We start from the raw sequence: 22,007 nt of genomic DNA, 5'->3' as shown, positions 1-22,007 counted from the left end.
TATGGTTTAATTTACTTCTCAATTAACTGTTCTCAGTTCACATAATATCTGCATGTATAACTTATTTTTATTTTTTCGTCAACATTTTATGTACAAGATCACCTCATTCAATAAGTGATTCAGAACAAATCAGACCAATGCCAACTTTCTATATCGACTATCATAATAAAAACCCAACTAAATATGACCATTTATGTGTCGTCATATGCCATTAAGTTATAAATAAATCTAGAACTGTTACATCATGAGTAGTTCCCATAAAGTTATTTATACACTAACCTAGTATTAGACGGGTGGTCCCTATTGACTCATGGATCTACTTAACCCTTTGGTAAACAGATGAGACTTAAGCACTCTTGATGGATGATATAAGAGATAAGTCACTGTAAAATGTACTTCAAAATGTAGAAAGTCACAGGACAGTAACCTTATGGGATCACTAAATGAATCCATCAAAGTGAAATTAAAAAAAAAATCAACAGTTAACAAGGGTTCAAATCAGTGGGGATACAAGGTTCAGGACCCTCTACTACTGACCTATGACCTTTGATATTTCATTTACCTGGATACTGGACCTTCAAATCAATGCTTTTATTGTGGACCTTTGTTTTCCCTAAGGTAAACCATTGATTTGAAACTTGGAAAAGTTGAGTGGACCTTACAATTTTGAAAGAAAATATGAAACAGAATAAGGCAACATTTTCATAGTAGTTTAGTACCATAATTTGATGTTAAATGACTAAATTTGAGAATAAAAGAAAAATGTATCAGTCAAGTTTATAAAAGACCTTCTGTTTTTATATACATAAACTACCACTTAGCCTTTTCTTTTTTTTCATTAGATGTCAAACTACTATGCAGGGAGTAAGCAGCATAAATATCTAGAAGGCCTGATCTAGTAATTTGCAGTCATAACATCGTTGTTGTTCTCACTCTGATTCCAAAATTCCCTTCATATCTCAGTTATATTTCCTGAATATAATCCCCCCTAGATACCCTCTTTAACGACCTCTCACATGCTGTTCAGGTAGACATAAGTAAAACTGAAGGTCTTATTGTCATGTTGGAATTAATTTGTCTACTTGCCAAACAATAAATCTTATAATTCCTTGTTTACATGCTGTTGGACTAAACCTCTTATACTTGGACCTGATCAGCTGAGGATAAAATGGGAGAAATGATAATTTTGGTTTTGAAGGCTGAAAAAGAACAAGTCTGATTAAAATGTGCAACTTTTACAAAGACTATTTGTATGGTCTTGAAAATGGGAGAAATGATAATTTTGGTTTTGAAGGCTTTTAAAGAGTGTCTGATTTACATGTGTAACTTTCTTTTACAGACTATTTATATGGTCTTGAAAATGGGAGAAATGATACTTTTGGTTTTGAAGGCTTAATATGAAATAATTCTGATCTAAATATTTAACTTTTACAAAAACTTTTCACATTGTCTTGAAGATGGGAGAAATGATAATTTTGGTTTTGAAGGCTTAAAAAGAGCAAGTTTGATTTGCACGTGTAACTTCTACAAGGACTATCTATAATATGGTCTTGGACTATCTATAATATGGTCTTGGACGTTTAGAGTAATGTAGACCCAAGTGATAAAATAAGACAAAGGGTGCTTCAGACTAAAGAAAACATAATCCCAAAGAAATTTGGTATAACCCAATAATAAAATATACAATTGGAATTTAGCATGAATACTGGTCGAAGATAATACTTTTTTAAGAATAAATACTCAGCAGACTGATTTATTTGTTCATATGTAGGTTGAATGTTATAATGAAAGTAAAATCAATGACAAACATAACTAGCTTAATCAAAAAGGAGAAACCAAAACAATGTCAAGAAAACAAAGACCAAATCAGAAAAAAACTGATCATACAAACAGACAAAACTAATTAAACAAGTACATCTAGACAAAACAAATCATACAAACACAGTCAGACAAAAACTGATCATATAAAGTCAGATCAAACTGATCATACAAAGTCAGACAAAACTAATCATACAAACACAGAAGAAGAAGGAATAGGGGGTCACTGTAAACATAGTGGTGGACAGAAAACCCCGAAAAATAGTACCCACGAAACAAATTATTAACATTTCATAAACACCAAACTTTTTTTTTGAAACTTTGATAACTGATACCTGTAAATATGTTAGCTTGACAGAATCTGCGAAAATTGTCAATCCACAAAAATTAATATGCTTACAGTAGTTTCTTGAATCAAATAATAATATTGTAACTGAAACTCAATCCAATGAGTATTTGACAAAAAATTTTCAAATATACAGTCCAACATGCAGACTCCAGTAGACAAGTTTATGTAGTCTAAGCATGTACAAATAAGACTCATTACATTACAAACAATAGTGTCCCCCAAAGGATATCCTTAATAAGAACTTACAGGCTGAGAGTTGTTTTTCTTTCAACAGTCTGTGTTCATTGGTTTCTCTTGGTGGTAACTGAAACAAATAAATAACATAATTCAATACAGATACAAAATCTTGGTTAAACACAGGCACGACTTCTCAAACACCAAATATACATGTAGTTGAAAAGTGCTGTAAAAAATCAAGGCATGATATGATGTTGAGGAAATATTAGTTATCATGCAAATTTTGAACTGTAATTTATTATGAAACTAAATGAAAACCCGACCTTGTTTTTTACCTCCATAGTAGAATTGTCATTGTTATCTGTATTAGCCTCTTCTGAACAAGTGACTAAAATTTCAATTTCTTTTTCACTATTTTTCTCAAGCACAACACTGTCATTTTCCACCTCCTGCTTGCCCTTACTCTGACTGTAATTACTTTCATTTTGTAAATTTTCCATTCCTACAGATTCAATGTTTGTTTGTGGCATTGCCATAGATACAAGTGGAGTTGGTTCATAATCAGATGAACTTTCATGATACTCTTGAGGAAGACTAAGCATTGTTCCGCCATACTCTTGTGGCATATTTTGCATTGTTTCACAGGCTTCTTCAAACTGAACTTCATATATACTAACTGCATCAGGACTGTTTTCTACAATATCATTACAGTCTTTATTGATAGCCTGAGCCATAAAAATTTCAGAGTTTTCATTATTTTCTGGAGTTTTCTCACTTTCTACTATTTCTTCACCACTATTTTCACAATGAACATCAGCATCATCAGAGACAATGTCGGATTTGTTTATTATCTTATCAAAAGCTACGGTCTCCTTGATTACATTTTTCTCAACCATATTAGAATTCAGATCTGATGACCCTTCCATCAGTTACGATTGATACAACCAAATGCGTAAAAAAATTCTGTGATTCACTTTCCTTTGATCTCATTAACTAACTTTTTCCAATAAAGGAATTTTCAGTAAAAATTTAATCACTGAATAATTTACAATGAGCAAATGAGAACAAAAGACATTTGGCATGACATGGTGTTGGTTCCTAAAAACATCTTAATATCACAAATTAACAAGCCCTGATGCATAAATGTCAAGACGAAATTTAGGAATCCTTTGAAGTTCAGAATCCAAATTACACAATGCCTTTGATGTTAGGGGAATTATTAAGTGAAGCTGTCCAAATAATCACTTTTTGGTGCTTGTCTCCTGGAATTAGGAAAAAAAGATCAAAGAATTCAGAATCAGATTCCTGTTATTTTGTCAAATTAATATGCTTTCAAACATTCAAATCCAGTCACTAGGGGAATGCTGTGTCACTTCCAAAATTAGAATTCTTCACAAAAACACATTTGTTACATTTTCCTTCCAATTATTGTCCAATTTCACTAATTTTTGCATCAATTGAATAATTTGGACACATAATGAGCATAGAATTTTTTCAAGTAATAATCCCGGCAATTTTATTTCCTATTCCTTTGACAATAGTAAGGATTACAAAGTTATAACATACATGTACATGTACTGTTCAGATTTTACATTAAGAAAGTTACATGACCACAATATCCTTTAACAACTTATTATTCTTGGATGTGCATCCTAAATTGCAATAACCGATAAATCAAACCATGTACAAATGTACTGGTTAAGAAAATAATGACTCGGAAAGAACTTATCCTCTTTATCCGGAGACAATCTGACACTTTAAAATCCTGGATAAGAATTCTTTCTCTAAAATCTACTTTTTGTTTATTACACTTTCAAATAGCTATCAGATTCCTAGTTATCTATGAAACATGTACTTAAAGGTCATAATCCTCCAAAATATTTAATCTAAAGAAAATGTATACCAATGTAAATAGCATTCCATATACAACTTGATAACGCAATGGTACAAGCACACAAAAAATATTGATTATTAGCTTCGTGTTTGCAAAATGTTGAAAAGTCAAAATTGACTATAAAAAGTTAAATCTAAAGTTCTAGACACACAACTGATATTTGAAAGATAAGAGATGTCCTTGTGGATAAAACAGAAAGTATAAGTTTCTCTTCTGAAGGTTGATTATCTTGTGCTTGTTACACCAGAGCATAAATCAGAACTACTCCATTAAGAAGTCACTATAAGCAAAAAATCCTGTGTACATTCAAAATAGCACTGGAAAAAATATGTATTGTTACTGAAAGTCCACTGGAGATCCAACTACTATTAAATGTCCAGAAATATCACAATATTTGTCAAACATTTCATTCAATACAAATATAAATCTATCAATATTTTTTGTCCTCAGGGACTATACCAAGTCTTTCCATTCAAAATAGATGGTCTCATGTCAAAGTAATGTGAAAAGGCCCAAGGTGTCAATTATTATCTAGGATTATGCAATCCCACATAACTAAGTGCTTAAATTACACCATACCAATGATACCAATGATAGATTGTTCCGAGCAGTGATCCAATCATCAGATTTAGATAAGTAAAAATTATTAATCAGTTGACAGCATTTAATAAGAAGGGAGGGACAGAAATAATTAAAGCAGTATTGGCTGGGTGTAATGGGAGGGGGGGTTGAAAATAATTTTATTTGAGTGATAAAATAATTAAGTCTCAAGAATATCTGAATTTAATCAAGGACTAAGAATATATGTTGACAATGTTATCATTAAATTACCTGTTAAAAAATTTCTAATCTCTAATTTTCAAAAGTTTATCAGCTATTTCTAAATATTTGCTTTCCCAACGCAGTAGATATTTTAAGAAGGTCAAAATGATAAGTTGTAGTTTAATTAAGGGGAGGTAATTATTTTCTGTCTAAGCAAACTAAGTATTTTCTATAAAAAGAATAATAATGATTACAGCAACATTTTATATATTTCTTCATATTCCAGATAAAACATGAGATGCCCATAAAGATGTAATACAATGATCAAAATCTTTGGTCAATTGATGAATGGACTGTTTTTACAAAGTCACTGTCTAATCTAGAGCTGGAGGCTTTGTTAAAGATATGTACAGACTGAGGGGGAATATGGTAAATCTTAATAATTTTGCTAAAAAAACATTTTGAGAAATAAAAAAAATTCTTTTAAAATTTCAAAACGGAGAGACATAATTTGTAAATGAAAAATTTTCTTTGATGAAAACAAGTAAATGTTAATTTTCTACTAACTATGCTTCAGATAAGTGTCTATAATAATTAAAATCATTCTTAATCAAAACCTCAGATTTGTTCCAGAAAGCGTCCACAGTAATCTCCCCTTATCCATATGTTATCAGTTAGTCAAACAAGCTTAAAAGATTGATCAGTTGGTCAGTCAAAACAATGGTATAATTAGCCCTTTCACCTGTCAATACCTGTAAGTAATTATATTTGTGTCAAAGCTAATATGATTTTAGTGTCAGAATGCCCTTTCAGACATTGAAACGATCTGATATGTAGACAATATTGGACAATCCTTAGTCCCTCTAATATCTATGACATCAGTTTGTTTTTCAGAAACTAAGGTTAAAAGTATGTTTTCTTTAAAAGAAACTTTAAGGAAAAAATCTAGAATGAATACAACTGCACTTAATCCATTTGCTTTTTAAAAAAGTTTTTTTTTCCAGTTTTTAAAGCCACCACCTTTAAACAGAACAATTAAAAAAGAGTGAAAAACAAAATGGAGTTTCATCTGGTGAAGACAATTATAATAGGAAAATTAATATACCATAACTGAATTTTCATATCATTGAACAACATGCAGACAGACCTTATTATCTCTGCCAAAAATTGGGCATATTTACAATATACAGGTGTACACCTACTATGCAATGATTATATGGAATCTAGAGGTAATGATCAGACAATGAAGACAGAAATACGTCTGTAAAAGTCAGGCAAATTGAGTAAAATAGGTTCATTTTCATAGAGAGACATAAAAAAAATCCTATTCTTTAATCAAAAGTTATAACAAGAACTAGCATTGATTTCTGTATATGCTGTGTTGTTAGAAGCATATATATATATATCATTGTATATAAAATAAATTGCCTTTTTAATTCTCTTGTAAAATGATGATCTCCAATGTTGCTTTGGACTATAGGTAGCCCTTTTCTAAAAATATAAGAAATTCAAGTCAAGATCAATTCCAATTAACAATATTTTGCATGCATCATTTCTCCGTACCATTGTTTTTCTGGTATAAGAGAATCAAGAATTGAATTGTGACCCAACCATTCACAGTTTCAGCCATCAATTTGGACACTTTTAACACCATATAATCTGAAGAATGATTTTATATAATGAGGAAATAGAAAACATTGTATAGTTATAGATTTTTAAAATGCTATTGAAAAAATGTATCTCTTTAAAAAATTTTGAGATTCTGGTAAAGATAAGATAATTAATTGACAGATATAAGCCATCGTATATTTCATTAATATTCTTATTTTGAGTCCATTTTCATCAGAACTTAAGGTAAAGCCTATATGAGTTTTACTATACATAAGTTACTCCTGAACAAGCATTTCTGTGATATAAGTCACAACTGTAAAAGTAGACTTGAGTAATGATGCCACAATGTTATTTTTCATAACGACTTCACATCTTATCACACATTTCACTTAAATAAACCCCCAGTCCCAAATCTAATGGACAGATGATCACATGATTATTTAATTTGAAAGTCAATTTACCATCATGCTTTGTGTAAATAGGGGTCCATCAAGTTGTCCACAAGGAGTCACTTGAACCTACCTTCACACTCTGTGTATTTAGGGGTCAACAGAGTTGTCCACTGGGAGTCACTTGAACCTACCTTCATGCTTTGCGTAGATAAGGGTCCACCGAGGCGTCCACAGGGAGTCACTTGTTCTTTGCATGAACTTTCATGGACATTTATAAGACAATCTAAAATACAATACATAATTATTACTACCAAAATAACATTAGGAAACAGCATTGCAGTCGTAATAAATTTCCATCTCAGGTTAACAGGTTAAGTGTTAGTCTCTGTAAGAATCAGGCACAGGGTAAAACATAGTATGAAAAACACACCATTCTGAAAATATAATTAGACTATTTGTACCATCAGAATCAAGGAAATAAGTAATAGTGTCCATATCATTTCGGTAAATTAATTTACTGTTACATTGAAATAAAAATGAGCACTTCAAGGGCAGATAACTGTCAAAAATCTAATTTTTCTAACATCTTCTTGAAAAATTTCTGAGCAAATCCAGTGATGCAGAGATCAAATATTGGTTCATTCAAAAAGAAAAATCATAAATGAGTGAAATTATTTTGACAGATTCTACATGTATGTTTCTGATTTTTCCCATTTTGCTTGATTCTAACAAAAAAATACACTTAAGTGTTCCCCCCATCAATCTTATGGAAACCAGTTCAGAAATTATTGTGAAAAATGTGATGGTCCTGTCACTTAATTTCTCAATGATAAAAACTTTAACATTACTGATACAGATCATTTCTCACTCACAGAAATTATAATTAAATACTTGACTAAAATGGAAAAATAACAACAATTAGAGATGGTTGGGGTTGCTGATTTCTGGTCTATCCATTTGTCATTCTATTTAAATCAAGGCCACCTTCAGTTTCCTTTTTAGCTAATTCTCTATATGTAAATCTCCAAGTTTATGTTTCTTCAGTTGTTTCAGTTAAAAAAACTCCAACTGAAAGAAGTAGAGGATAAGCTACAGAGGAAACTTACAAAGGCCTATGTTGTACAAAGGTAAAAAAAAGAAGGAAAAATAATTTAAAACAACAAATGAGTATGTTCACCTAAAAGATTTTGGTTGAAAGTATTAAGTACTTCTCTGTTTAAGAATCAGGCAAAATGTGTATATGGTGTCGCACATGAAGAAACATGCAGGGATTTTATGGCATTATCCAAGTATATATACCTCATGACCACCAGAAATAACTATCAAAGTGTTTGTATAGTTTGCCTTTTTAAGATATTGATAGTTCTAATTTAGTGGAAATGCACTATGGGAAAAATAGCGGGAAAATTTCCCCACAATTTTTCCCTATATATGCAATCAAAAAATATCTATGTCATAGATGCTTCAGGATAAATTTAAAAGCTCTTGGTTGTTTTCTAGATGTATTGAATATATTTGAGGCATGAAAGACCAAATTGAGAAAAATGATGAGCCACCCTTTGCCTTCATGATTCTTAATCAGAATGGTACTTAAAAGCAAAACTTATACCAGTGTCAAACATTTCTAAATATGCTACAAAAAAAAATGTTCAAGTCAATGAGGAAGAAGAAAATCTAGTTGTACTTACTTTCACATCTTAGTGCCAGCTTATTTGCCATAGACTTATTACAGACAACACATGGTGTAGAATTGCTTACAGACACTGATACAAACTGATGGGTATTCTTTCCCTTGGCATCTTTATCCTTGTGCTGAAAAAGAAAAATAGTTTGTTGACACAAAGACATATAGACATATTTTCCCTAATCCTCTGGTGAAAAATAACTGTATTGAAAATCTTAATGCGAATTGGACAACTATGTTTTGACCTAAATAAAACTGTAAATTTCATTCTGGTAAACAATCAGACTTAGAAAGCAAAGAATGTCGGACAGACAAACAGACCAGGGAATACAATTTTTGCCCATTCTTGAAAAGGACTTTAAAAGCGAAAAAAATCTATACATGTACCTTGTATGATGACTTTTGCAAGCCTGCATGGTTTAATCAACTATATATGAAAATAAATATTCAGAATGGACTAATATTGGGGGTTTGCCACAGAAGCTTAACTTCATGCAAAAAATCAAGGATTTATAATCAAATTAAGTTTTTTTCTTTCAAGCTTTTACTACCATTCAATATAACAGTAGTACAGTCATTTTTAAATACTTTTGTTTATAAAAGACTTTGCAAGCTTGATACTCCCTAAACCACTTATGCATTTTTTTTAAGAAATAATATGGAAAGGCAGAGACTTCACAACAGGTTAGAAAGGGAAGAGAGAAAAAATATATCTCAAAGATGCTTACAAGTTGAATCAGAAAATGACTGATTTCTAAATTTAATAATTAGATTAAAGCAGGCATGTCTACATAGTTAGACAGGAGCACAGATCATTCAGTATTCTCAGACATTCCAGACAATTACTTATATCAATAAAATAAAAATATCGAGGGAAGATATTCAAACTTTCCGATCTACATCAGAGGTAGGTATTTGTGAACAAGACAGGTATACAGATCTTTGCAACATTGCTTAAATGACCTGACCTGACCTGACCTAAACTGTTTTTATAAACAGTTAATATAGGACCAATTTCTTTGGTATCTTTAATTAAGAACTAGCAATAATAAAAATTTTGTCTACTGATTTATGTTATTTTTCAATAGATAAAAGTTTTTTCATAGCCAATTCTTATAAATTAATTTTAAAAATTATTTCTATCTTTAAACATGACAAAAGTAGCTCTGAATACAACTGAATACGGGCGTGTCAACCAATCAGATTACAGTATTTCTCTCAAATTAATTTATTGCCAACAAAATTGAACCCCCTATACATACACATATCAATTTCAGTACTAATCCCTGTAAGAATCAGGCAACGTTAAAAGTACCAACCACTTTGATTGTGTATTCTTCCTTTACTTTTTGTATCATCAATATCCAGGAATTAGGACAAGATTTTCCATACCATTTTGGTAAAATAGTTACAATTTCATTGGAAAGTACTGCAAATGAACATTTCATGAGTGGATAAATCTGTCAACAATCTCAATTTTCTAACATTTCAATGAAAAAAAAAATCAAAATATATGAAGTGATAAAGAGATCAAATAGCAGTCATTGCAAACAGAGAAAACTTTCATAAGTGAAAACATATTTTCTGTGTGCTTGATATGCATGTTTCAGATTTTTCCCATTTTGCCTTACTCTTACAAAAACTTGTACTAATTACAGTTAGACTTACTGTTTCTTTCCTATTTAGACGATTTTGTAATGACACAAGAACCATCATAGTTATCATGAATCTACACTTAATCCATTTTAATTAAATAAATCTAGTCATGTGCTGAGTGTAGGGGTTCAAGATAATGAAACATCAAGCTGGTTCCATTTTTAGGATTTCTTCGAGATCCCAAACTGATTAGTTAGATCCAATAACACCTTGTTATTCCATGCCTCTTTAAAGACTAAATTGGAATGTGGCACAAAGTAAAATCAATATGAAATGCAGCAACAACAATTTGAACCTTTCTTGGCAACAAATTCTTTCGATAATAAGATCAGCTGAGACAACCGACCCTCCAAAACACAGACAAGTAATGATATGGTCTGCTATAAGAACTCAAGTATTGAATTGATCCCAATACACAAGCGATAAACAATGTCTAGAAATTAGATGTGGACAGTAAGAGAGTATACTAAGTTCTGTGATAGTTAATTCAACCCAAATCTAATATTTAATCCAGCTTTTCTTGACACTAATGTGACAGAATAAAACAAATTTTGTTCACATTCACAAATGATTTCAGGGTTGAAGGTTTTCCATCATCAGAGGTAACTAAGAGACTCAGTGTAACTCCAGAAAATGAAACCGGACTATATCTACATGAACAGCTATAGTGCCGAAATAAAAAAAAAAGATAACATCCTACTTTCACTTTGTTGCCAAGAAATGACTGGATAACAGACAATTGTCAATTAAACATCCTGATCAACTACACAGAGGGAGTTCTCATTTACCCCAGTTTATCCAATATACTTGCCAAGAAATATTTACAACCTCACAATAATAATGTGTGGGTTGTAGCAAAGAAGATTTGTATATAGCAGTATATTTTGTTGTATATATAAAGTTTTTTCCCCTAAGAACAGGTTGTTCAGTATAGAACTAGTTGAACTTGTGACAACTGCTGGGTGCAGAAACTTATAATTACTGATAATTACTGCCATTGATAATATAGATCTTGTGACTAATTAAAACGTAATAAAATATCATAATTTTCAGTGCATCCGTCTGAGAAGACTAGCGTTCAAATGTAAATGAATGGGCTTTTCCAAACAACTTCCTCATAATGAAGAGAAATCAAAAGTCTCACATAGATTAGTACAGTTGTAAGGGCTACAAGGAATCTATCAGCAAGTTATCAGTTGTGATATCGATGCACCTTATATTCAGTATAGGGTCAAAATATAAATGGAGTGGTCAAGCATTAAGTTGTTGTCATCCAAGCTTCAAAATAATATCCCATATGGCACACCTTAATACAGATTTTCAAAATATCAAGAGGATGTGAGAATAAGTTGCAGAGAACAGTATGATGGGCAAATGAAGGGACTAGGGAAAAACTGTATACCCATACTTATAGGGGCATGGGTGTAATTAACAAATAACCTTTGACTAGGACAGAGGGTAATATATCATTGCTAATATGTCATGTGATATAATGCATACATAACACAGAGCACTTGAAAAAAGGGCCTCTTTTGCTATGAATAGAATACAGAGGGACATATTAACAAATCTCCTAACAATTAAAGAAAGTGTTAAACGAATACAGCAAATCTGAAGAACTCTACAAAACTCTGCGCTGGGTCAATGCATATGACATCTTTCAGGAGTTGTTGCCCTTGATAGAACAGAATTGTCTATTTTAATTTTTTCATTGGTTTCATCTTCAAAAATCAGATTATAAAAATAATTTTTAGTATCCATTGTCAGTTTCTTTTGATTAACAACTACCTGAATTTTAAATGCAGTAAAAAATTATAACTTTAAAAAGTTAAACACTTATCAAAGAGGGGTTCTCTGCACTATACAGACACCAAAGACCAAATACATAACATCACAAATCTATCAAAAATTGTCAGAACAAATTACAACATGAAGTACAAGGCTACAGAAAAGTACTCCTTTATAATTAATTACATGTACTCTTAATTTTGGCTAAGTTAAGCTTTCTGTGATTACTGGTAACTTAAGAATTCAGTATCAGGATAATCTAAGTGAACATAATGAATATTGATATGTAATTTACTTCTGAGATGCAAGGCAAAATGCAAATCAAAGCGAAAAAACATGTGAATTAATAAGAAAATTGATGTATTTTTAAATTATAGGAATTCAATCAACTCTAAACCTAGCTCATCAAATATGAAACCTTGAAACAGAAATTAGATCACATGCTTGTCTAATTCATATTTTTTCATAAGTAGAATGATAAAAATATGATGAAATAGTACAGTCTGTAAAATAGGACACACAAAAAGAATCATGCCTAAGATACATAGCTGCATAATATGATGGGAGCAACAAAGCTGACAAAACTTTCATCGAAGGCCAAAATAAAAGGGCAGATATGTTGAGGGAACAAAGCTTTATGATTTTCATCTATGGTGAAATGAAGGGGCGAATATGAAAGGGGTGCCAAAAATAAAAAGATTATCATCTAAGACCAAAACAAAGAAGAGAGCAAAGCTACTAAGATTCTCATCTTAGACAAAAATTGACTCAAAAAATATAGTCTTACAAAACGTTTAACTTTAAGCATATTAATTTGAAGAAATTTTTTGGGAATTCTGTCAAAAGAAAACATATGGATATTAAAATTTTGCTGTTTCGGGATATAAACAGATGTATCAGTATATTAGAAATGGATTTTGCAGGAATAATCCTTCACATTTTTTTACCCCTCAAAAAAAAAAAAAAAAGAGAAGAAAAGAAAGACACTTTGATTATTGAACACTTCTATCCATGTCAAATTTATGCTACAACATCTGTAATCATGAAAAAAAAACTGCATTTGGCCATTGTATATAGAAGACATGGTAACCAATCATTTTGTAAGAACATCTTTGTCAAATGTGCAAAATACATGTACCCCATGTTCTTATCTCATGTATATCAATTACTGGTAGATGTAAGAGCAATAGAGACCAGAAAGGTGCAGTACAACACAGATTTCTTCAAATTGTCATGCAGATTTTTTTGAAGTTTCACTTGAGAAAGTGAAAGAGAATGTAAATATGCAAGATTGCATTGTCTACCTTTCTGGGAATAAGGCTTGGCTTGACCAATGGTGAAATCTGTAAATTACATGTAAAAGTCTTCATGATCATAATATACCTTTCTACAAAAAATTTTCTATATAAAACCATGTTACATATACCAAACACAGGTAATTAAAGGACAAAGTCATCACATTAAATACATGTACCAAACACCTGGCAGCATAGTACAAACACGAAACAAAATGTCACGATAATCGATATGAACCAATATATGAAACAAAAGCGCTCTATAATGAACAAGTATCAAGTACAAAGGAGTTATTTTGCAATTAGCTCAGAGAAAAATTACACCCTAAACACACACGCCTGAGTAAGTGACAAGGTACCATCTCTATGATCAAAGAAAAGAGTAAGTTTCTTGTTAAATGTAAGCAGGTACTTATTGTACAAATGACATAATAAAGAAACTCAAGGTAATACTTGACACTGTAGAGTGAAACAGTGCTATTCTCTATCCCACTCAAGCCAGTAATGTGAAGTATAGCCCAGGAAGTACTAATTACTGGGGTATTGTACATATACCTTCAATCAATAGATTTTATTCTTTACAGCCAGTAAAATAGCTATCTAAAGAATAGTTTGTTTGTTTGTTTGTTTGTTGGGGTTTAACGTCCAAGCAGCAATATCTCAAGAATAGAGTTGTAATGAAATTCTTCGGTAGTTAACTGGACAATGACAGGGAGATTTTAACTGTGTACCATTACATAGATGTTTGAATCTTAGTTCTATAAACAGTTTAAATCTTCTTATTATTGTACATTTAAGTAGCTGTCTTTGTAAGAATCATGCAAAATCTGAAAAATGTGATACACCCCAAAAAAGGCTACATATTTATGTTTTTGTAATTAAGTTGTTTTATGGGTCTATACTATGAAATGTGTAATTATTTATTCAAATCTGCCTGCTCTTTGGAGATAATGAACATTGAAAATTCAGTAGATTCTATTGTATTTCAGCGTCATTTACAGAGTTATCTCCCTTAATTTTGAAATCTGCAGAGCATTCTATATTATTTTTATCTCCTAAGAGCACAGGCTATATGAAAAACCACATGTTAATTCTGTTTACTATGACAATTCAAACAAATTATCAAAAATTAAAAAAAGTAGGCTTTTTACCCATGAATCACATTTTGTATGATCCTTAGCTGGAGTGCTACTTAAGTCCCCAAGGATGTTCAGGTAATGGTCATTCTATCAAGAGAAGAGTAAGTCTATTCCCTGAAGTTAACTATCAAACTTGCTGTAATATTTAATCATTGAAGAAGAGGCCAGTACAATGACTATAGGAATACACTGCATAGGCAGATACAAAGGGGAGTCCTCATGCTTGAAAAAAAAACAGGAAAACAAGATGACCCCTATGCCAGTCAGCTGCCCACTTACTTTTCAAAATATCTAGATCTGCTACTGCATAGCGGTGAAATTAAGAGAGAAACAGAATAAAAAAATGATGTTATGAAACTAAATACTGCTAAATAAGCAACCTTCAAACAATTTGACAGTGCTAACATGTGTTTTATTTATCTGCTTTATATGCATGTGCACTGCACATAAAAATTTGAATGAGGTCATCATTATTTAAAACAATTATTGAGAAACACCTGTTGAATGTACCGTGCATGCAACCTCTTGCAGTAGGAATGTTAGATATGTTCAGAATGATATATACAAACAAATAACTTTTAACACCATACACCTAATAACTTAACAAGTTACCAATGAGAATAGGTTAATTACAGTACATCGCAAGGTGATGTGGGTACCTATGTGGATCGATTCAATTGAGAAATAATTGCTGGTGCTAATGATTTTCTTTGTATAGTTGTTTATTATTCAAAGAGTTGTAGACTTACTGAAGACCTACAGGACAGAATAGGGAGTTTCAGATTATAAAACAACTTTGACATATGCCATGACACCAATTGCTAAACAAATTTACACCTTTTTTACCTGCAACACCTGGTGATTGGAATTCTAATACACAGATCAACTTAGCAGGAATGCCAGAAATGTTCAGCAGTGATAAACACTGTTTAGCACCTTACACCTGATAACCTAAGAGGTTACTTAATGAAGGCCAAGTAACTTAACTTAAATTGAGACATGAGGAGGTGTACTTTGAGTAAGAGTTCTGATAAGGATCAACTCCAAGAATTCGAGGGTCTTATAGTACAAATATTTAGTTTTAGTAGAGGGGGTTAACAGTTAGAATGATAGATTCATAGGTTTGTTACCCATTCATCATGGGAATGTTTACAATTTTTTTTCCATAGAATAAGCACAAACAGTGACAATACAACTAGCCTGTTTCCAGTACATAAACAAAAAACAAATCAAGTTCACCTAAGGTGAGGACCATTCTTATTTATTTGGTCATTTCCACTATACTAAAAAAAAATTCTTTTGTGTAACAAGGATGATTTGTTGTGGAGTGGAATAAATGACCCCCAACCCACTGGTCACTACAATGACCATCACAGGATTCTGACAAAATGCTGTGCTGATAGAGGAATCGCCCAAATGCCATTTACTAAATCTAACTTAGATTAAAACTAAAATACAGTTTTGCAAACACAGTAATTTTGTCTATCATTTGGTTTTCAAAAACATGTTCATTAAACTTATTAAAAACATTTCTTAGTATAATAAGTTAACTAAGGTGAACAAAATATTTTTCTTGGATTATAATTTTAGCCATTTTCATGGAGCATGGATAGCATGAAGTGAGAGTATAATAAGTTAACTAAGGTGAACAAAATATTTTTCTTGGATTATAATTTTAGCCATTTTCATGGAGCATGGATAGCATGAAGTGAGTACCACAGAAAAAGATAATGTGATGCGCCAATTCAACATATAATTCCAGACACAGAAAAAACCAAAATCAGGGAATTCAAGTCCTACTTAGTAACAGGACTTATTAACATGCAAGTATTCGTGAATTCAAATTCTTCGTCATTGTTTTCAAAATCTGAAAACAAAGAATACCCACTACTCAATAGTACAGATTTAATCAAATTAATTCAAGGACAGAGCACACCCAAGCAAATTGTTTTAGACCAACATAACCAGCATGGCTCATTTAAACTCAAAAGCTCTCATCTCAGAACAAACAGTCAAGGGGCTACTTATTTATAGCTTTGGGAGATAAGTAAACACACGACATGGTATTTTTAGAAATATTGTTCTGAACAATTAAACATGAAGATCCAGTCACTGTACTATGATTCAACCATAATTTTAGAACCGTAATGAGATTTTGGCACTAGCATATTCCTCGATGATGGGGAAATAATGCAGTGACATTTAATTATTGTAGCATCAATGAAGGATGACAAGACAGTGTAGTAGTTTACATGTAAAGGAAGTAATTGGGAGTGCTGCTTACAATGTGTAGAACAGTCATGTAATGGTAGAAAACAAGAGATACGGCAGTTGTCTGTTCCCTGCCAGCACATTGACCTCTAATGAAAAACAAATCTACAAGGGTTATAACAAGATGTCAAAAGGAAAGTCTGTATAACAAATGGCAATATCAGGGCAAAAAACCATATAGTTGGAAACCTTTCATAATGATGAAAAGAAAATGTGCATAAGACAATGACTAAAACAATATATGTTACTCCTGATCAAAATGTCAAAAAAAAAAAAAAGCTGCCATCACATTCAATTTCACCATAATGTGAATTACAAAATATTGTTATAACTATGATAAAAAATTAAACCATTCAAAATTGTGATACTTAAAATATCTTAAAAGAAAAAGTTTAGAAACTACATATCGGTACTTACTAAAGAATAGAAAAAAAAACAAAACAAAGAAAAAAGGATTAAGTAATAAACATAGACACCATTTACATTCTTAAAGATAACACCTGGTATATGTACACCAAAAACCCATGGAAAAAGACTCCAGAGAACAATAGATGTTAAAACATCATCCTTAGAAAAAAGATAAGAAAATTCCAATTCTGGCACTTCTCTGGGTCAGAAAAGAAACCATTGAAATAAAAACTATGAACAAGGACCTTCTTATAACATACCTAATACCATCCTTAACACATAATGAAGTCTCTCTCAACCTAAATGGATCTTTAATGCATTTACAAGCATCAACTAAACAACCCCATCCTTATTTCTCCAATAACTTGTTGTTAAAAATGCACCTGACATGCAACATGCAAAGGTGCTCCACTTCAACATAAAAACACTGTGTTTAACAAATAAACAACAGGTTCATTTCGATAGAAAATCAATAAAAACAAATTGGCAATCAAACCTTCTTCCAGACACTTCCCTTTCATTTAAACCTTAATTTCTGATGTGTTTATTTAACCTTTTTTCTCTGATTAGTTTCAAACAGAAACAATCCTTAACTAATACAGATTACAGAATGTTCTACTAAATGGCAAGTTTGATGGAGAGCATGATCAAAAAGAAATGTGGCACAACATGACTGGACAACTAAAGATCCATGAAGATATCCAATCCAACTGCCTGTAGATATTGTCAGAAAATCAACCTTATCCGTACAGTCATATAGAAAAGCCCTGCCATAACACCAAAAAACATGGAAATTATTGAAGAACATGTAAACATATTCACATATTAAGCGAATATGAAATATCAGACAAATCAATCGGTTGAGAATGTGATTTTTTTAGTTTAAAATGTTCATACAAGAGATATTCAGCAACTGCCTCAGTGGTCCAGATCTATTTGTACAACTTGATGTCAATCCGTGTTTTTCACAGTATTCTATGGAAATAATCTGTAAAATCCTGAACTTTATGAAATTTTAACAAAGGTACTATGGCAATATTCACAATAGTCACAATAGTCACAGTGAACTTTAAAATTGGTAGTCACTACTCCACCAAGCAAGCAGTATTTAAGTTAATAGGATGACAACTGGAGTAGTTGGTTCAGAGTCCTAATAATGAGTGGGGAGCCTACCTGTGAGCTGTTGCTTCTATGAACTAGCACAAAAAAGATCTGATTCAAAATGAATACTAGTACAAAGCAAGGTCGGTTGGATTGGTCAAGGGGCATGAAATATTTGCCACAGGACATAATCAATCAATCTCAATGTCTAAGCCCAGTCCAATTAATTTTACTTGCTTGAAACTGTTAAGATTGTCTATGTTCCCTCTTCATTACAGACAGACGGACAGAGAGTTCTGAATCAACCAACCTACACACTGACTATTCTATCTGCTCAGTCATTTTAGCATTAAAATCAACAAAGTATTTTTATGTCTGTCTGTTTGTAAGTCTGGTAGATTATGACTATGTGTGTCTTAACTTACCACTTGATCATAAAGTAGTCTGGATCATCAAAAACGTGAAATAAAATGGAGCTTGTATGCAAAATAGGCAAGCATGGCAAATTTTCAATTTTTTATAAAAAACACAGATAAGAAACATCTAATTGCGCATACAAGATAAAAGCACCCAAATTGCAAAGAACTGTTTAGTATTCTGACCACAAATTAACCAACTTTCTGCACTCTTGAAACATATGTTTTATAACCATACAAGAAGCACACTTTCATCCCTGCCAGTGCCGAAAAAACTATCTAACCACTTCACTCAAAGCAGTTTGGCAACAAATATTTTAATTTCCTAAACAGTTTAACCTTAAAGAACTTGTCAAAAGTACACCATATGATGATAGGAGTGGGGTAAAGCACTAGCGATTTTTATAAATGCATTTTCAAATTAAAGCCAACTGAAATCCTATATAACCAAAAGCATTACAAAATCGTGACGAGTTAAGAACAAAATCTGACTGTTTAGCTCATTGACTGAATTCATAAACTATGAAATCTGCATGCAGAAAATAACAGCAGAAAATTAACTTAGAATACAGATGTAATTGACTGACTTTCAAAAGAACGATTTTTTAATTACTTTTTTTTTAATCTACTAACATCTTAACCTCCTTCTTCCTTATCCTACACTACAAAGTACAACTGGCATTCCTATAATGAAAGGAAAGATTTCTTCAGAACACTTCTATCTCTTTGTTGTTCAATATTTCATGATACAAGACCATTCAAATTCTGGCTGGGGTGGAAAGTCTTGCTATTGTATGCAATGATGTTGTTAAGGATTAGTTGGTTAAGATACAATCACCTGCTTATGAACAACTGGACATTGGAAACTAAGGGAATTCAAAAAACCACAGAAAACTTTAAGATGAAAAAGAAAACTTTTAACCATATTTCATCAAAATCTGCTCAGCAGTTATAAAGGAATTGCACTTACAAGATATAAGGACAAACATACATGTTGATTCCTATATACAACTGAACCCAGACCACTAAAATTACCTTCAAAGTATATCAGCAATCAAATTTTACTTCATATTCCATGTTGGCTTCTATACAGCAGACTATGACAGAGCTTCTAAGCTGAACCTTACATGACTCTTTCAATGACCAATACTTCCAATCAGGAAATAAATATTTATTCAGCTGTAACTATTTCTTATGCAATTATCAGTTTCATTTGGAATAAAATCAGTTTACTTTGTTTGATTTTAGATAGGGCTTTAACATCTGTCAGTAAAAGTAACAGGTTAGCGAAAATAGATTGATTGATTCTCGACAGATGTTTGATGGCCTTCCAATATCATCTTAACCTAGCAAGAAAGACAACTCTAAGGCACTTTGTTTTAATCTTAAGATTACTTTCAGTTACAAATGTGTTTTGGGGTAAGGTTAAAACCCTAGCGAACAGTAACTTTGAAAGTACACGTGTAAAAGTACATTTTGCGTTATGTCAACAATGGCATAGTAGCTTCCAAATATTGAGGCAGTAACACTCCATCCATGAAGTACTTAGAGAAATATTGGTAGTCCTATTAGGAAAGTTTGAAGGTAGTCCCCAAGCCCCAAGAAGGATAACTTACTTGTAATAGACAAATCAAGGCACATATGAGTGTAAAATAAACTTATCAAAGCAAAATTTGAACAATAATTTGAAAAAATTAAGACCAATACCATGTTGCCCAAGTTTTAAAGAAATACTTTAATAAAATACAAAACTTATGGTCACAACAGAGGATTTTCAAACTAAAAACCTTAGAAGACAACAAAGATATAACAAGTTTCATATAGTTTTGTTTTAGGAAGATCAAAGTACACAGAGAAGAAAGTTCTGAAGAAAATTCATACTAATCTATATAAACTTCAAATGCTGCATATGGTATAGGTGATTCATGTTGTAGAAAAAAACACTGAACAAACAATGTCTTTGGTTTACATAGGCTATATTTTAAAAATACAATATATTTGTATCATACCTACCTTCTTAGTTCTATAGCTATTAGAAAATCTAGAAAACACACTGGTCTTTCTTTTCTTCTCTTCTTTTTTCCCTGATTTTTGATCTTCATTCATATAACTGGAGCTAAGATATTGTAAAATATTTCAATTAGCAATTGCAATGTTCATGTGTTTTTGACAATTTTTTTTTGTATTGTTCAGCTAAATGGATTCTGTTAAAAATGGCCTATTTAGAAAACTATGCTTTATAGTTATGTGGATGCCTGTTTTTTGGTAACATTGCCCATTTAATCTCTAGCAATCTCTCTAACTATCACCTAGGTTCTTCAATGAATATATACATGACAGCGTGATTTATACAGTATTTAGGATCTGGGAAAAAATGTCAGTTAGGTGATTAAGAGAAGCTTAACAAGATATTATAAGGCTGCAACACATTTAAAATTCATATAACATTTAATACAAAAGTAAAAGCTTATTTCCTTTCCAATTGTTTAAAATGTAGCAGCACTTTTTTTAACTACTTGTATGGTCATTTTGAATCTTCAGGTTTATTGCTTTAAAAAGGAATGTCCACTTTTTTTTCAACAGACCAATAAGGCTTTCCATTCATCCATTTTTTGTGTTAAATATTGGTTTACTGTTTGGATTCATTGTCTCTATGACATTTCCCAAACAATTCATTTTTTAAACAATATATTTCAGTAATCACCAATTCTATTATTTCTACAATCAAAACAAATCAAAAACTCTTAAAATTGAGGTTAAATACTGAAATTACAAGGAACTTAAAATAAAAAAATGCTAATATATCTGCATGCTAAATATAAATTAAGCAGCAGAGAGCTAGCTATTATATTAGATATAGTTAGAAAACTAAAAGTGAAGCAGAACTATCATAGACTACATAGGTGCTATAGGCAGAAAGGCAAAAATTATGATTAAAATAAAATGCAAATATGAAATCAAATGGTCAAGTGATACTTGTAAATACATGTAGATGTAAATAGCAATCAGTACATGTAGATGTAGAAAGCACTCAGTACATGTAGAATTAATGTAAAGCTTACACTTGACATGATTAGTTGAGCTTATGCCATTCAAGTTACAAAATCATAGTTTTATATTTATCAAAAATATTGGAACAGCAGACATATATCAATTAAGAGCAAACGGTTGCAGAGCAGATAATAACAGATATTGACAGAGGAACACCTGGAAACAGAAATAAGTAATTATAGAACTGATTGATGA

The 22,007-nt window shown here is 31.5% G+C and overlaps 1 protein-coding gene across 32 annotated transcripts in view; it reads right to left on the bottom strand.

The window, feature by feature from the left end:
• Positions 1 to 22,007, bottom strand: part of LOC148621393 (rho guanine nucleotide exchange factor 28-like) — a 145,580-nt gene that overhangs the window by 42,350 nt on the left and 81,223 nt on the right. For 18 of the 32 annotated variants that reach the window (XM_088575688.1, XM_088575689.1, XM_088575707.1 and 15 more), the window contains 6 exons: positions 20,775 to 20,877; positions 13,436 to 13,474; positions 8,692 to 8,815; positions 7,195 to 7,286; positions 6,429 to 6,491; positions 2,414 to 2,471 (listed from right to left, as the gene is read on the bottom strand). In XM_088575688.1, coding sequence (XP_088431814.1) covers positions 2,414 to 2,471; positions 6,429 to 6,491; positions 7,195 to 7,286; positions 8,692 to 8,815; positions 13,436 to 13,474; positions 20,775 to 20,877 — 479 coding nt within the window. The remainder of the gene's footprint in view (positions 1 to 2,413; positions 2,472 to 6,428; positions 6,492 to 7,194; positions 7,287 to 8,691; positions 8,816 to 13,435; positions 13,475 to 20,774; positions 20,878 to 22,007) is intronic. The other 14 variants (XM_088575710.1, XM_088575692.1, XM_088575693.1 and 11 more) reach the window with 3 other exon arrangements.

The sequence above is a fragment of the Perna viridis genome, chromosome 3 (assembly GCF_037379345.1).
Source record: "Perna viridis isolate PV_CMFRI_1.1 ecotype Kerala chromosome 3, ASM3737934v1, whole genome shotgun sequence".
Lineage (NCBI taxonomy): Eukaryota > Metazoa > Mollusca > Bivalvia > Mytilida > Mytilidae > Perna > Perna viridis.
The sequence above is the reverse complement of the archived record's forward strand: the minus strand, read 5'-3'. Positions and strand labels throughout refer to the sequence as shown.